At 49.4% G+C, this 17,977-nt stretch overlaps 1 protein-coding gene across 1 annotated transcript in view; it reads right to left on the bottom strand.

Annotated features, from left to right (window-relative positions):
• The window catches only part of LOC144932199 (inactive rhomboid protein 1-like), a 77,211-nt gene that overhangs the window by 15,955 nt on the left and 43,279 nt on the right, over window positions 1-17,977 (bottom strand). Inside the window, exons 3-7 of the mRNA XM_078856149.1 lie at window positions 9,753-9,883; window positions 7,349-7,547; window positions 4,509-4,721; window positions 1,710-1,838; window positions 905-1,050 (exon numbers count right to left, since the gene is read on the bottom strand). Coding sequence (XP_078712275.1) covers window positions 905-1,050; window positions 1,710-1,838; window positions 4,509-4,721; window positions 7,349-7,547; window positions 9,753-9,883 — 818 coding nt within the window. The remainder of the gene's footprint in view (window positions 1-904; window positions 1,051-1,709; window positions 1,839-4,508; window positions 4,722-7,348; window positions 7,548-9,752; window positions 9,884-17,977) is intronic.

Below are 17,977 nucleotides of genomic sequence, written 5' to 3' on the forward strand. Positions count from 1 at the left end.
CCTTACTAGTTGGCTGTGTCGGGTGGTGGCAAGTTTAACGACACATTTATATATTTGCGCGATCTAACAAAAAACCCCTCTATCATGGATAATGGACTTCTTATGGATAATTGACAACTATTTATTTTTTCTTTTATTGCGATATCACAGACACTTGTATTTTTTTATTAATGTGTGACTGTATTTATCACAAGACTGCACATAACATATATGTAAAAATGAGTCACTGATGTCATTTCATGATTGGGGTGGTGATATTGCAGAAAGCGTGACTCATCACTGAACGTCTGCGAGTACAAATGGCAGTCAAAGGCCAAATCAGCCAGCCCATCGGCCCACGGAACAGTGCCTCCCCCACTCTTCTGTAAACACGAGGATACTAGACTTTGACTCAACTTTTCCCTGCAAGTTAAATCCACATTGACAACTCTCGCCAATTCCGTGATGACTATTTAAGGTGCCTTATGGTGCGAGCGAGGCTACGTTGTGGCCGACAGAGTTCGGTGCAGACAATCCACCGCTGTGCTACGGCACCATGCTCCCACATTTACGCTTTCCGCCTTCTCCAACTCGCACGGACCAGCGTGGTAGACTATTGTCAAATAACTCCCGGGACCCGCACGGAATGTGGAGGCCTTCATCCAGCGGTGAATTGACAAAGAGGGCTGTACATACATGTGCCCCCCCCATGCTACATAAAGTGTACGTTCCGTGTATACATCTGCTGATTTCAATCTACAATTTACATGTTGCGTTTGCAATGTGGCACATTAGTGGCACTCACTTCAGCCCTGTGCCCAGCTCATCGCAGCACACGGCCACATTGATTGGAAAAAAAAAGAGTGTGGTTCGTGTACTATACACGGTATGAGCAAGTTTTGGGTAAGGGTGACCGGATACTCACAGCATCTGACGGGTGCTCTCCAGCTGAGCTGGGTCCAGGGCCGACCCCGTCAGTGCCGAACCGCGGTCCACTGAGTAGTCCGTGTTCTGCGCGTCCTTGGGTTCCCCCGGGTACGGCCTGTCCTCCAGAAAACCCTGCGAGTGCTCCTGCACACACACGGGCAGCGATATTTCACGATTAGTCACGTCGCACCGTCCAAGCAACCACGCCACGGTCTTGCCGAACAACAAACCATGCCACAGCCATTCGGTGCAACGATGTGTGCCGTGCCACCTTATCCGTTGCACCGATAACAATGCTACACGACGCCATGCCAGCCCGCATCATGCCACACCACCTTAACATACCACGGCCTTGCTGAACAACAAATCATGCCACAGCCATTCCGTGCAAGAATGCATACCATGCAACCTCACCCCAATCCACAGAAAACCAGACGACACTGCACGATGTCACCCCGCATCACACCACACCACCCCTAACCATACCACGGCCTTGCCATCCCAGAGAGCACACCGTGTCAAATCGCCCACCACCCAGCAGTATAAAAGGGTACACCATAGTCAGTCAATCGGCAGGTCATATGCGTTGGGGTAAAGTGCGCTCCAACCTCTTCCTAGACGTGGAAGAGTAGGCCAAAAAATACCCCCTAGAGTGGTTCTCAAGAGCTCCCTCTATTGAAGGCCCTTCGGCTACGCAGTGCCGTGAGCGACCATATTCCGGACTGCACCTTGATCTTTTACAACTATTATTTTAGGCCGTCCGCACGGACATCCTTACACTAATATGTGTATCCATGGCTCACCATGTTGAAGAAGGCCGTGTCCAGGTCGTCGATACAGGTCAAGTACTCGTCCTCGTGCAGGATGGAGGGTGCGAAGCTCCTGCGGTTTGGGTTAGGCTTGGAGAGCTTTCCATCCCACTCCGTGTGGCCCTGCAAAACAGCGCGCCGTTTCAGTATAAAAAAAAAGTCCATTACCACTGTGAGCGAGATCACATGCGTCGATTATTATGAATCACGGGAATGACCACAGCCGCTTGTTAATCCACTGCTGGCTGGATGAAGGACCCATGTGCTGTATCTATCACGGAGGTTGTTTTGGCCGTACTTCTCCCGTGCGGGTTAGCGGAGGGAGAGAAGGCGAAGGATCGGTTCAGGCGTCACTCGCCATTCAACAACCGCTGTAGCGTCGGGGGCTGAGCACCCCCACCCCGCCCCTCCCCTGCTAAGGGCTCACCCCCCACTCCACCCCTTCTAAATTCTTCAAGTAAAAAAAGATGTTGGTACAGCCCTTTTCTCCTAAGAGCTACATCAGAATGCATCGTAGACATGCGTAGATCGTATCGTTACTCATTCCGTTTTAGCGTTTGACATTTGTTTAAAGTTTGTTCAAGGCTTACCGTGTCGTGCCCCCCCCACCCTGAGTTTTTTTTCGAGTCCCCCTTGTAACAAGGTCACACCACAGGTCTGTCGCCACTGACGTTGTCCTGTGGGTCAATTGGCCTTTAGCCATGGGGCTGTGGAATTGTTATCACTTTTTCAGAATTGTCAGCACTGATGAGCACTGCCCAACCAAACGATACTGCATGAAAACAAAACCTTTACTAAATATATCCTGCTACTCCAAACAATCGTAATGAGAAAATAAAAAATGGGATGCTCCAATGTGGCCAAAATTTAAAACATGTGTGCACAGCCTCGTAAGTGCTGATTAGAGAAAGTTTACATCTCCGGTGGGATTTGGAAGCCAACCTCAGTGTTTGCCATTGGCTGAGGCATTTTATTAACCAAATGGGGGGTGGGGGGGGTAGTTTTAAACAAACAGATGTTTTGTAATTATGTCCCATGATGACCCAGAGATTTATTTTCAGACAGTGTATGGTAGGCAAAATTTTTCCCATGTAATGTCCCACCCCCTACATTTTTTCGCGTGTGTTCGACAAAAAATTATATTCCCAGAGTGGGTGGGGGAATGTTCCTTCACAAGAAACAGATCCTGACCCCTCTCAGGACCAAACTGGAGCCAAGCCAGCCGGGAACTCCAGCCAGTAGTTATCTGCTTCATTCGGACTGTTTGTAATCAGCCATAAATAGCCCACATTGCTGCTCCCTCTTTTAACCGGGATGACCTCAGAACCAGTCATGACATCATGGAATCACAGCGGCATAGGCTGGCATCCAGGCATTCATCTCTCACTAAATATTTTCCACGTCTCTGGTAGACTGCATTAGGTGGCATGTGATGCGCAGCCACAGCCATTCCATGTATTGACACGCAATGATTTGCTGAAAACATGTTGATATATAGAGGACCGCAGAGCTTGGCCAATTGTTGCTAATGGCTCACTACCTAGCTGTCTTCCCGCATATATGTGGTTCCTCAGCGATTGTGAGATGAAATTTGGCATAAACGTCGCTATGAAAAAAAAATTGTTAACAGATATACCGGACGTGATGCGCCGGTGTGTTCATATTTTCCAGGTCACTGGTCTGGATAAACCCGATTGAAATGAAGCCCTGTGTCATCAATCTGTTAAAATATCCTCAAATACAATTTACCAAGGCTTCCTGACCACCGCTCTCTGATTCTGCATTGCCATGATCACAGGGAAGGGTGCTTGCTTTGGTTTGCCGCTTGGTGAAGTATTGTCAAATAACCCCCCCACAGCCAGCATGGATTTATCATAGGGCTGTTCATGCACACACAGCGATCCCACGAGCTGATGGCTAAATATATTTCATGAAGCGAACCGAGCCCATGGAGCCTCTGCGTTTTATGCCATGAGACCAAATCCCAGCTCTGACCCTGGGTTCGTAACGCACGCCTGCGTTACGAGTTTGTGGTGTCTCTCTCTCTCCACGTGGTCGCATGGATTTTTTCACCGGGTCTTCCGGTTTTTCCCTAAATATTTAGAATCGTGCTTTTACATAATTTAGATTATTTGGCGACTTTAAATGTCTACATGATGAGCCACTTCGTTGAGCTTTCATTTGTGGCCAGGTTGCTTAAAAAAAATGCTAACTAATATCTCAGTGGGCTCTACCTGGTCAAATAAAAATTGCTCATTTAAACTAGTTTATTACACATTTATAAATAGCGTGATCTAACCCCAAAAAGTTTATTATGAATAATATTGGTCGCGAAAGCCTACGTGTTAAACTATTTTATTTAACACCAGATAACAGATTCTATGAATCAAGTGAGACCAGTACTGCCAAGTAAACTGCCCATGTGCTGATGGGTTTGCTTTATTGATGCCCTCAATCTGGAGCTGCCTTAACCACACAGAATGTGCGGGGGCTCCCTGCTCTGCTCAAGGGAGAGAGTGACTCTTTTGATGATGATCTGCGATGAAGTTAAGAACTAAACACAGCTGCTCCACTGGTACAAGAATGCCAGAAATCCCGTGGGTGCAAGTAAAAAACTTTTAAAACCTTTTCGCAAGCTCCGTTGATCGACTTACGTATGGGTATGATCGACAGTTGCCTGTAGTATTATCGCTACTACTGTTATTAACCGACACGATTTCAACTCAGCGGTACTGCTCAGCGGCCGCTGCGTTTTCTTTCTCGCCGTGGTGGGCCCGGTTCCCAAAGACGCACCCGGAGGAGGGCGGCGGCCGCCTTGAGGCTGAGTTTCGGGCCGGAGTCGCGGGTCCTGCCCGGAGTGACTCCGCGCCCACTGTAGCCGGAGCGGTAGCTGCCCATCGATGCGAGCGAGATCGCGCCGGGGCTCACGGGCGTTGGCGGCACGCTCACGCTGTCCATGTCGTCAGCCACGCGGAAGGCTCGCCCCCGGGCCAGCGGGTCGTAAACCTGCAACACCGTCGCCGACACCACAGAGAGGAGAGAGAGAGAGACCTACGTCGTAAAACAAACACGCGGTGTAACTCCGTTTCGTGCCTACCACGTGTAAATAAAATAGACTTTTAGTCGCCGGCTTTGCGGGCCAACATCCACGAGCTTCTACGTCGTAAAGTTCACTCGAGCACGAGGTGACGAAGTGGGGGGACGCGGAGGTCAGGAGGTCGTGGGTCGAATGGCCGGTAGCCGTGGGTGGTCTTGACCTCCTGTTACGCCCCCGAGCAGGTTTAGGAAGGTCACAGATAGGACGGCATTGTAACGGAACAAGCGCGCCGGAGGTTACGACCTGATTAACGACACACAGGCACGCGTTATTGGCCCCCCAGGGGTCTCGTAGCCGGCACAATGTGAACGGGACCGACAGTAATGAGACGGGGTTCAGTTTGTTAGCGAGGACACACGCAGCTACAAGGGTGTAAATTTCAAGCCGGTTGATCCACATATTGCTCAGCTGGCCCTCTTTCCAGAAGTAAAAAACGAAGTGTTATTTTTCAAATTTAATTTTATGTGTACAGGTCTGTTTCACAGTCATTTAAAGGGTTTCAACAAGATTGACATCGAATAGAAATGAAACACACCGGTGAGCTATTTATTTTCGTGTAAACCTTTATATTACCGTTAAATATAAAAGAGTAGAATGCGAAGAAATGTGCCTTATTATTGCTATTTGATTAAAGTTAATAAGTGCAGTCAATCACGATGCGTTTAATGCATTTCTTTCAATCGCATCAACACCTCCTCACCCCGCAGTGAACTCTTCCAACGACACCGATCAACGTTCCCTCTTTAAACTTGCAGATCTTACTGCTGCTTACATTAATGCGTGTGTCCGCCATTAAAGATGTACCTGATAGAACCGAAAAGCGCAAGGGCCTTCAACGGGGGAAGAGAAGTGTGAATGGGAAGTGCAGGAAATACAACGGCATGGCTTCTCTGCAAAAGCTGTTGCCTTTTCTCGCCGATCCGATGATGACATTCCACGGCCGGCGGCTCGTGGACGCTACGCGAATAACCGCAACCTAAACTATTTCTTTCCTTTCTGAATGTCAGCAAGATCAACACAATATGTTTCTTTCTGTAGGCGAGTACAGCTGTTGTCTTAACACTTGTGGAGCCCGCCGTGACACAAAAGCCTCACTGCAGGCAAAGACCAGTTGGGCATTCATCACCAAATGTCACCGGAGCTAAAATTAAGAACGCTTTGTTGATGAAAAGAACGCACAACAATGGTCGTTTGAAAGTGTTTTATGCTGTAATAAAAACTCGCTTTTACGTCTCTTTTTCATCTGAAAGGGAGTCTGTTGGTGTGCATCTCACTGATCTCTGGAGGAAACCTGGACTTTGACCCGAGTGCTGGGTTGGCGTTGGGTGTAGTGTTCACAAGTATGATAACATTATGAAGGTTTGGTGGTTAGGGGCCGTCCATAAATGACGTCTCCCGATTTTGGACGATTTTTGACCCCCCCCCCCTCGTCACAAAAAGTCAGACCCCCCCTCAAATATGACGTCACAAAGCTCTGCCCCCCCCCCCAAATAAAACATGCTTCAAATCGCTTTAAACTATTGTCATTGTAGTGCGTATTTAATGTGGCGCTGCACTCTGATGTTGTAGGAGAAAACATTTATTCAAAAGTCTATTTAATTAAGTAGAACGTGTTGTCTATATTGATTTAAAGTTGCGCATTTTGATGTGACGTCACATTTCTCAAACCCCCCCCCCCACCCTCGTCACACATCGTCACAAATGTCTGACCCCCCCCCCCCCCTAGGTGCGTGACGTCATTTATGGACGGCCCCTTATACACACGGTGGCAACTGACTCATTGTTTTGAAATTTCGTGAAGGTTTTTTGGGATTTCCCACCCCCCCTGCCCCCCTGCAAACGCAGCAGCTGATGTTTTGTTCTATCCGCTGCTGTGCCCGAGAACGCAGGCGAGAAGTGGCCACGGGCACACGCAGGCCAGGCACGGCACACGTTGTGCAATTCTCAAAGCGACGGACGTCGTTCACGAATCGCGAACAACAACAACAAAAAGCCGAGATCGGAGGAGCACGTAACACTCCTTGTGAAATCGCACAACACACTGAAGTCACACCGGCTCGTAATCACACGATAGGGAGCGTGATTATTATTATAATGATGAAATCAAACTCTGGCCCTCGAACTACGCGCATCACCCATATGGCCACCCTCACAAAGCGTCGTGCGCCCCAGGGGCTAATCGTCGTCATCGGCGTTGGGGAGTAACGTGTGGCAAGTGATGGATTACTGTAATCACCTCCACAAAGCCAGGCACTGGTGGTAATTCCCTTATTTGCATGAGTAATAGTACTTCCTTTAATGATAATGTTCCGGTTGAATGCGTTTATGTTCATTCTCATCTTTTGACGACATTTTTTTTAATGATCGCGAAAACCTACGAAATGTGGAAAATCGTGACGTCATTAAGCCTGTTCGGAAGAAGATGATTGCGCAAGAATATTTCCAAATTCTAGATTTGAAGCTTTCGTGACTGTGTTCGACGTGGCGTAGGCTACGAGCGGGTAGTGTTGAGCGGTGTGGGTGAGAGGGGGGGCACCTTCTGCATGCCCACGAAGAACGGCGGCGGCGTCTCGGCGCTGGCGAGCGAGATGGAGTCGTGGTTGTGCAGGTCCATCTCCTTGCGGAACTGCGCCTTCAGCTTGCCCAGCCGCCGGTCGCAGTGGTGCAAGCCTCGGCGCTGCCATTGCTGCCAGGCCTCGCTCTCCTGCGCCAGGCCGAACCACTCGGCCAGGCCGCTACGCCGAGAAAGACGGCGCGTGTCAGCGAGCAGCGAGTGGGAATAGGCTCTCAACTCTTCACTCTCCAAACTTGATTTGAAGCTTCCACTCGCCCTTTCTCTCTCTGACTCTCTCTTACCGCAACGCTACAGGTCGCCTACGCCCGGTGAAGAGATCTATTTTGGCTGAGATGGTGGAAAGAATCATAGTTTATTTCACCAATAAATGTTCCCTCATCACAACTGCAACAATTTTATATGTATGATCAGTAATTACAATGGGACTTTATGATAAAATACTCCACGAGTTTTTTGGTTTTCGTGTATTTTTTCACAATAAATTTAATCGGGCCTAATACTGTAGTCAGATATATTGCATCGTGCTGGCCATTTCGTAAACAAATCATAGTTGTCTCTATGCTCAAGCAAACTAGTGCCACACTCATTTGGCATCGGAGTGATTATCATCTGGTTGGCAACATTTTATTCAAACACTTTTTTTTGCTTTCGACCAATTTTATTCCAGTTGTGCTATCGGCATCACCAAAGTGCATCACCTCATGAGATAGAGAACAGCCTGTGGGAGGAGATATTACCGAACTGCTTCTAAGAACCCTCCAAGTGACCTCTTTTATCCCCACACTCAGAACACTCAACCTTGCCATGCCATCCTGCAATATATATCATGAAATGTCACATTAAAGTCAAACCGAAATGTTTAATTCTCAGACCTGGACATCTGTGTATAAGTATGTGAAAAGCCAAATGTATTGATGTTTTTGCTTGTAGTTATTTGTGCCTGGGCTGAAACCCGTTAACTCTCGAAAACTTGAGAACTGGATTTAATCGCGGGAATCTGAATCCTCTGGATTCGAACCCAGGCCCTCGGAGACACCAAGCTCAGTGCTGTGACCCCTAGGCTATTCAAAACCTTGTTTTAATTGCGTGCTGAATAGCACCACCTGGACAGTCCTGGGCCGCTCCCTTCACCAACCCACACTGACGAGCGTGGGTGAAATATGGTCAAACAACCCCCAAGATCGCACTCGCGTGGGAAGGCCCTCATCCAACAGTGGATTGACACAAAGGGCGGTTCGTGCGCCAATAATCGTAAAGCGATGGTGGCAGCTTCATTTTGGTGAAAGCAATGAGGCACACATCAAGCCGTACGGCTTTAGATTTTTTTGGCGATGTTTACGCCGCTTATATAAAATGAACACCGTGTCGCGTGTGCATTGTGAATATTCGCCGGGGCTTAAGCTAGGACCCCAGTTCATTTCAAGTTGCTGCAAAGGTCACAAGAGGAATGCACATAATTGCCAGTGTAATGCCAATTCCACAGTCAGCAAATGAATTAGTTTCATTTTACTGCGACCACATGGAGCCCGATCCCAGTACGTGCCGTTTCGTGCTTGATTTTGTAGAAGTAAAGTAAATAAGGTACAGAGGTTTACATTCATGCCACATCCAACATACACAAGGCCTATTAAGAATCGAAGGAATTGAAATCCGATTACATTATATGGAAAATACTTGATGATCCACATAGCAATGCGCCTAAAGCTAGTCAAGAAAAGTCCACATTCCTATGACGGGATGATGTGGTCTTTCAGATACCCACTGCTGACTTTTATTGGCCTCAGAAGGATGATAAGCTGAGTTGAACCACGCCCGGATTGAGATTTGAAACCTCCGTTTCTTTTTATTTACGTTTTCTTTTTTCCACAACTATATTGGCATCATGTCATGCGCATGGAAAAATAAATTGGGAACTCTGCAGCCTCGCAATGTCATGTGTTACATGAGGGACCCCCATAGATACTACTAGAACCAAACAAAACTTCTTTAAAAGTATCTGTTACTATTCTTTTTTTATCCACACTCTGTGCATACATTGTAATGTCCTACAAAGAGTGTTCATTGCACATCAATAAAAAACAATAGTCGATTTCAGAGCTGAATGAGCCAAATTAAGTGAAAACAAGATTCCATATGACAATTATTTTCGTGCACTTACTGTTGATCAGGCCTAGATCACGAACTCACTGAGCTCCAGAACCAGTATCATCGTGGGTGGCCACCCAGGACCCAGGATCCTCAGCGATGCCAGCTCAGAGCATTGACCCCCTGAGTCATCCTGCCACATCGGCATCGTGAGCCGAGTGTGCTCTGCCACAGGGTGAGATTACGAACTCCGGCGGAGTGTTTATTCAAGTGGGGGTACCTTTGGATTCTTTGGCCGATGGAAGGGGGCCTCTGGTAGTAGGGATGCGGGAACTCGTACAAGCCAGGGAAGATCTTGCTCGGTGCCAGGGGCAGGCCGGGGCTCTGCCCATACCCGAGGCGATTCAAGTGCTGCGAAAGGAAGAAGAAGATGAAGGCCAAAACATTCTAGATTTGAAGCTTTCGTGACTGCAAGGATTCATACTCTTAGGTTTTTTCGGTAAAGTCACGTAGGTAAAACATCAAAATTAATGAAAATAAATTAAAACAAAAAATCACGACGTTTCGGAGGCAACACAAGTCTCCGTCATCAGGTGGGACCGTCACAGCCGAATTAGCTGCATCAAGTGAGGCAATGATTCAAGATGTAATCCCTTATAAGCAAGTGACTTACCGAAAAAACGAGTATGAAGGCCAAAAACACACAACTTACTTAATCGCGCGTTTTTTTTACTGACATTTTTTTCAGAAAAGTTGACGATCTGGCTGAGTTTGGGATGCTTGCGGAAAAATATTGAAATGTCTGAGGTCAAGAAAATATTTTTTTGTAAGAGACGTTACAAACTGCCTGCACTCCCCCGCAGTGCTGCGGCCTGAAACGTCCCGAAACCACTCCCGAAAAATGCACTTTTACAGCTAAAAGGCAAAATCGTTTTAAAATATTTACTGCAAAGTGTCTAAAAGTAAATGTTCCGCAAGTATAATGTACATTTGATGAATCTTATTGCGAGAGGACGATCATTTCCTGAAGATACTGCGCACAGAAACCATTGGCTTATTGTGCGGTAATACGGTAATGGATGGATGACGAACAGAAGATATACACAGATCACATTGAAATCTCATCATTATCTCTGATGTTACAATTGCTGCACTGTATTAAAAATGATCAAAATACGTTGCTCGAGGCCATGCAAATGTTGGCTGCAATTCGTAGCGTTTCTCGTGATGGAATGCGCACATGTGGCACAAACATTGCCAAAAGGGCAGAGAAAAGCAGTGCCTATTTGCGACGCCAAATGCATTATCAACAGCCTGGACGTCGCCATGCTTCACAATAGCGCACTGGAGATCCTTGCAAGTTGTTTTTTTTGTCGTGTGTCATTTACTCAATGTGCCTGCACACAAAAAAACCCCATTGCGAAGAGTGCCTGTAAAAGTCTAACTGAATCTAAAAGATTGTAATCGGAAACGCAGCACGTGGGGCTGCCCGTGATTAACTCGAGAATAACGACTCTGAAATCCGGCACTTCGGTCGTGATCGAACCGGCATTGGGAAGTTCTTCGTCCAGTGATGGATTGATAATAAAAGCCTGGAAATGAATACACGTTTTATAAAGGGCCTTTCAAATTTGGTCATCTCAAAGCGACTATACAGAACATCGGAGGAAAAAATAAACGTAATAAAAAAACACTGAAAAAAAATCTAGGTTATGTACCACAAGCTTGCAAAAAAAAATTGGAGACATCTGTTGGAGGGACACAACTTGAAAGCACAGTGGGAATAATATGCAAAGGAGGCATGCTCACAAACAGCAGGAAGGCACAACTCCACTCATGCCTTGCATGCATGTCACGTGATCACCACATCGCATGTACTATGCAATACTCTCAGCCTTGTCCAATCCACCAGCTCAAAAGAACTGAACGTCTTGGCCACGTCGTTTAGACCACCAAACTCGACGAATGAAAAACGTGGTCATCCCATCAGATCGCAGTATTTTCTTGCGTGACGATGATGATGATCATCATCATCATCAGCCATGGTCAATCCACTGCTGGATGAAGGCCTCTCGAACCCGCCACCACCTCTCATGATCCTACAATGGAACAATCAAGCCAGCACCTGCGCACGAACTGAACTTCGTTGCTCCATCTCCTCGGCGCACGTTCTCTCTTGAACGCATTCCACTCCTTGGCTGCCACTGCGTTATCATTCTCGACCACTGGCCATCGTACCCTTCGAAGCGACGTGTCCTGCCCGAGCCCACTTACTCTCCTGTGGTGGCATTGCATTGTTTGAAATACAATATATGCGTTGAGATGTGTTTTTGTCAGTGCCATTTGGAACGAAAATTGTGCAAATGCGCTGGCTAAATGAGCCGGAGGAATGTGTACCGCTGGCTGAGGTCACCCTGCATGCACCTCCCTGCCGAACGAGGAGGGCGTTGTCACCCGCAATTGTGTGCAAACGGGTCGCGGCGAGGCTAAGGAGTCTCGGGGAGACGGCAGCAGCGAGTGGGGAAAGTCAGACTGGGGCATTGTTTTGCGAGAAGCGGCGCAGACGACGTCTCGCGCGTGAATGTCACTGCCGCCCACACCCTGTCTCGGCCGCGGCTTTGTCACGACGCAATTAGGTAATTCCCTGCCTGCTAAAGGGGCAATCATCTGCCAGGAGGATCACCCGCGCTTTGTGAAGACGACGCGCTTGCCTGGTTTGACTCGTATCAACGTTTCTACTCGCACCTTAAAACGCTGTTGGGGGATAGGTGGAAGATACCAGAAAGTCAATTTTCCTTCCATTTTTTTTTTTGTCCTTATTAGGTCCGTGGGCCTCAGTGCAGGTGCACTGGCTGTCGACTGGATCTTCGATTAGCACGGTTGGCTACGTCCGGTGCAAAAGAAGTTCAACATCCATACAGACTGGATGGTCACGACACTGTAAATAAGCTACAGTGAGTGGCTACCAGCTCTTTGCAAGTGTAATAAAAGACTTGACCACGATCTCTGGCTCAGTGTCCTTTATTTGGTCCGTACTGTATTACCCACACGGCTGTCTCCACAGTGCCGACTCCGATGTCTCTCTCTCTTCACCAGCAGCCCCTCTGTCGGCCTCTGTCGCTCCTGTAGCCCCCACAGCAGCTCCGCTGCTGTTACTCACTCTCAGCCCCCTTGGCTGTAATTGCTGCTGCTCACTCCACAGCGCTGACAGCCTCGTGCTGTCTCTCTCTCTCTTCGTCGCTCCTGCGACTCTCTGCAGCCACACCGCTGCCTCTAACACACAGCCTTCCTGGCTGTACTCTCCTCTCTCTTCGTCGCTCCTGCGACTCTCTGCAGCCACACCGCTGCCTCTAACACACAGCCTTCCTGGCTGTACTCTGGGGTCGGCTCCCGCTCGCCGGCGGTGCCCCCCTCCTCTCATTCGCCCTCGTGGCCTCACCCTTTTCCATTCACAACCCGACTGACTTCTCTTTCCGGTTTACCCACTTAAGGACCCCAACCTTTCACCCACGTCACCTGGCTCCGCCTCCTTGTGACGTCACATCCGGAAGGTCGCTTTCGCCCGCATTACACCACCCTCCCCCATAGAAAAAACCCAGCCGACCTCGGCTGAACAATACCAAAGCGTAATGCGGTGAACCGACCTTCCCCCTTAAAGGACACTAAGCATGTAATATAACAACAAGAACAACAACAGCACAAAGCACAACAACGCACATCCGCATGTCGTACACGACAGCCACCCGGCCCCAGGGTAGTGGAGATGATGTAATTCCGGGCCGCTTAAGAAAACCCCAATAATTACCCAAATAACCGCGATGGACGCCCCAGTATTTACATTTTAACAACAATATTATTTACACGTGAAAACAACAACAACAAAAAAATTTCTGCTCTTACCCACCAGCAGTCCTCCCTTGAGGACCAGCACAGACCTCAGACGTACACAGCATGTACCCACAGTAACTCTCAACAAACCAACAACCCCTAATCGCACACCCTCGCGTGGAGAGAGCCACGCTCCCCAGCGGTAACGTTTAATTCGCCGTAACCCTCACCGTGGTCGTCAACCCACGGCAACATCCATTTACCATACTCTCAGCTAGTGCCATTTCGGGGATGAGCAGCACTCGGCCATGCTCCTCCCTTACTATCCCATCAGCGATGGACACACACCAGCCTTGCCAAAAATAATGACGTTGCAACGTCAACAAAGTCTTCTGCACCCCTAAATGCAATAGTGTGTCACGATGGAGAGTTCTCATCAACTCGAATCGCAAGGACGTTGGTAGCACCACACGCCAGCTTTCCTGGAACCCTTCTCGCCACATAAGCAGACCATCTCGGAGAGCGGTTCGCGGCCCCACAGCCGTACTCGGACTCTCATTGTCCCTCATAGACCGCTTCCGCATGGACAACAACAACTCATCCCTCATTTGTTCCCGAATCCAGACAGACCGCGGCAGATTCAAAACCCCGTCAGTCGGTCCCGGTTCCATCGGAGTATCCGACTTCTCGACGGCCAACGTAAGCGGCTGAGGGGGGTTTAGAATCGGCGAACACCTATGCGTCCCCGACGCACATTTACAAGGGGCGCGCCCTGGTAATCTGGAAAGTGCGTCAGCGTTCGCATGGCGCACTCCCTTCCGATGTTGAATTTGGAAGGAAAATGCCTGTAGCGTGTCCAACCAACGTGCCCACTGTCCCGATGGCTGGTCCATTTTAAGTGCATATTGCAAGGCCGCATGATCCGTACGCACAATAAAAGAACGACCGTAAAGGTACGGTCGAAATTGCCGTAGGAAAAACCAACCGCCAAAAGTTCTCTACGAGTGACACAGTAGCGTGTTTCCGCAGGCGACAAGACTCGGCTACCATACGCCACGACGCGCTCTACGCCCCCTTTAGACTGTGATAATACCGCCCCATTACCTGTGTCACTCGCGTCCGTATCAAGAATGAAAGGGCGATCAAAATCGGGATAATCCAATGTCGGAGCCGTAGCCAATAGATCACGCAGACTCCGAAAGGCCGCCTCTTCCGGCTGTCCCCAAACAAATTTCCGTCCTTTACCCGTAAGGAGAGGCAAGGGCCTCGCAATCGTCGCAAAACCCGGCACAAATCTTCGGTAATACGAGGCAAATCCCAAAAACCGCCGAACATCCCCCACGGTGGCCGGAGTCGGCCAATCCCGGACGCACGCCGTCTTTTCCGGATCCGTGGACACCCCCTCAGCACTCACAATGTGCCCCAGATAACGGACGGACCGTTGCAGTAGGTGGCATTTCTTTGGTTTAAATTTTAAATTCGCAGAGCGCATCCTCGTGAACACTGTCTCCAGCCGTGTTAAATGTTCCTCAAATGTGCGGCTGAAGACAATGATATCGTCCAAATATATAAGACACGTCTGCCACTGCAACCCCGTCAAACGAGCTCCATCAATCTTTGAAATGCGCTTCATAGCCAAGGGAAGATCAATCCCTCGGCAAGGCCAGATATCAACGACCCCCCCCACGGGGTAATGTTCTCTTATAGAGACAATAACACCCTAACCCAAAACCCGTGAGCCCCCGGCACACCAGGTTCAGTCTGCCACCGCACAACTGAACCATGACTCCCCGAGCCATATGAGCACACGGCCCATTAGTTTAAGACATACCATGGAGGTTTCGCCTCCGGGCTGTCAGGTCAGCCATCAGCCATAGGCCGACGTGACCACCACTCGTGCATCACCCAATCAACAATGGCAGGCATAACAGATGGAATATTTGCCCCACCGAGGTTTTTCCCGCGCGCTCAAAATGGCGGCCCCCTTCGCCCAGCGCGTTCGCGCAATATCTCGCGCGCACTCAAAATGGCGGCCCTTTCCGCAAAGCGCATCGACGCCATACCCCGCGTGTGCGCAAAATGGCGGCCCAACGTGCGAACACGTGGCCAGTTTTCTCCATTCGTGCACCCCAGCTTCCCTTTGCTGGGGGTCACAAATTGCTTCCCCCGTCTTATTGTAACAATCCCAACAACGATAGACGCACAGCCCCAGCTTGCTGCGCGCAGCAGTCATATCGGGGAATTTTTAACCAATATTTTACCAGCCACATTGGTTACACAACCCAACTTGCAAAGCAACTCGTGGCTGCATGCGACCAACCGAATACGCGACGCAACTTGGCGCCAATTTACGGTCCCATTAGCATTAACCTTTGAGACACCCACAACGGCGTCATCACGCACCCTCAAAGCGCGCTCTCTCTCTCACAAAGCGCCGTTACCCATAATATACACAAAATCGCGTGTACATAACATCCATACGACCAAATAATAGGGTCCCCCTCGAATTTGTTACCAATTTCCAACAGGTACGCACAATTAATAACATCCCAACCCCAATAGTCAATCAATGCATCGCACCCCATAACCGTACAGAACGGTGTAACAGCACATACAGTCAGCATATCGCGATCACACGCGCACATTTAAGCACAATAGCAAGCCGATCTGCAGGTAACCAACACACCATTAATCCAGTCGTAACATTGCAGCAACACCAATATTCTCTCTCTTGCAACAACCACATCGCACATAGCACCTCGCAGCACAATACACCAAAAAAATATATATATTTTTTTCAATTAAGCCCATCGCACAAGGTAACCCACGAGATGATACAGCGCAAGATACCCGACGCTCCCGAGTTAATAATTAACTTCGCCATCAATATAACAACTCCACACCGCAGCGCACACACACAATTTAACACTCAGCAAGCACAGCATACTCTCCGTCCATTCTCAACACACGTACACACTTTAATTGACACCGAGCAACAAGCAGATAGCGCGTTCATCGTTATTACACACACATACCCACAGTCCGAACCGCGCTCCGCACAATCGAGTCATGAGAGAACAAAATCGCCCCCCCCCGGCCCTCGAAAGATAAGTGAGGTGCGTGTAAAGGCCGGGTGCGTATCGTTACGACCCGCCCGGGGCTGCAGCAAGAAGAGGACGGCAGGGCGGCAACTTGAGTCGTCTCGCAGAACTCGTTCGGCGACTTGACTGCTCCGTTGTCACGCACCCGAGCCAGGACGGGAGAGCTCCCGCCCCAGCAGCTGTAGCGTCGTCGTCCTCTCCTCGCAGCTCCCCCTCGCAAAACAGCAGCTCACAGCAGGCTGCTCTCCCCGCGGCACCTCCAGATGGCAGCGCAAGGCTGCCTCTCCGCCGCGATGTTGAAGATGGCGGCGTCTCCCCGCCGCGGTGAAGACAAGATGGCGGCTTCCCGCCGTTTCTCCCCTGCCACGCCCAAGATGGCGTCTCCGTGCCGCGTGGCAGATGGCGCTGGCAGCGCAGGCAAGGCGTCGGCCTGCAGACCACCCTCGGCTCTCCCCACTGCCGTCGTCGGCGTGGTGAGCTCACACGGTTTTGCCAGCACGATTTTCCAGGTCTCCAGCTGCGCCATCTGTCTCAATCGTAAGTCGGATGATGTAGCAGATGATGGCACAGGAATATTCTTTCTTCCGAGCCGTCTTGACAAGCCGTTTCACTTCTGACACCAGTGTAATAAAAGACTTGACCACGATCTCTGGCTCAGTGTCCTTTATTTGGTCCGTACTGTATTACCCACACGGCTGTCTCCACAGTGCCGACTCCGATGTCTCTCTCTCTTCACCAGCAGCCCCTCTGTCGGCCTCTGTCGCTCCTGTAGCCCCCACAGCAGCTCCGCTGCTGTTACTCACTCTCAGCCCCCTTGGCTGTAATCGCTGCTGCTCACTCCGCAGCGCTGACAGCCTCGTGCTGTCTCTCTCTCTCTTCGTCGCTCCTGCGACTCTCTGCAGCCACACCGCTGCCTCTAACACACAGCCTTCCTGGCTGTACTCTCCTCTCTCTTCGTCGCTCCTGCGACTCTCTGCAGCCACACCGCTGCCTCTAACACACAGCCTTCCTGGCTGTACTCTGGGGTCGGCTCCCGCTCGCCGGCGGTGCCCCCCTCCTCTCATTCGCCCTCGTGGCCTCACCCTTTTCCATTCACAACCCGACTGACTTCTCTTTCCGGTTTACCCACTTAAGGACCCCAACCTTTCACCCACGTCACCTGGCTCCGCCTCCTTGTGACGTCACATCCGGAAGGTCGCTTTCGCCCGCATTACACAAGCTCCTTAGGATCAACAACTCCATTGCCACACACCCGTCCATGCAGAGAGAAGCTATCCCAAGAAAGGGTAATGACTGATTAATGTTTAAGTCTGAGCACTGGGCATTTTGCCTTTGGTTGTGCTTCTTTTGTAAGCATCATTAGCTACGTATCACTTAACAAAAAAGCCTCTTTATTAAAAATAAAGGGTAAAAAAAAACGCAATAGATACAACCACAATTGTATAATGGATGAAAAAAATGTGCAAATTCTTCGTGTGAACTTTACAATGATTTGATATGCCAGGCTATTACAATGTCTTCTGTTGAAACTCAGTTTTGGCAACGTTCCGAGGCTTGTGAATAATAGAGCTGGGGG

Source organism: Lampetra fluviatilis, chromosome 5 (genome assembly GCF_964198595.1).
Source record: "Lampetra fluviatilis chromosome 5, kcLamFluv1.1, whole genome shotgun sequence".
Classification (NCBI taxonomy): Eukaryota; Metazoa; Chordata; class Hyperoartia; order Petromyzontiformes; family Petromyzontidae; genus Lampetra; species Lampetra fluviatilis.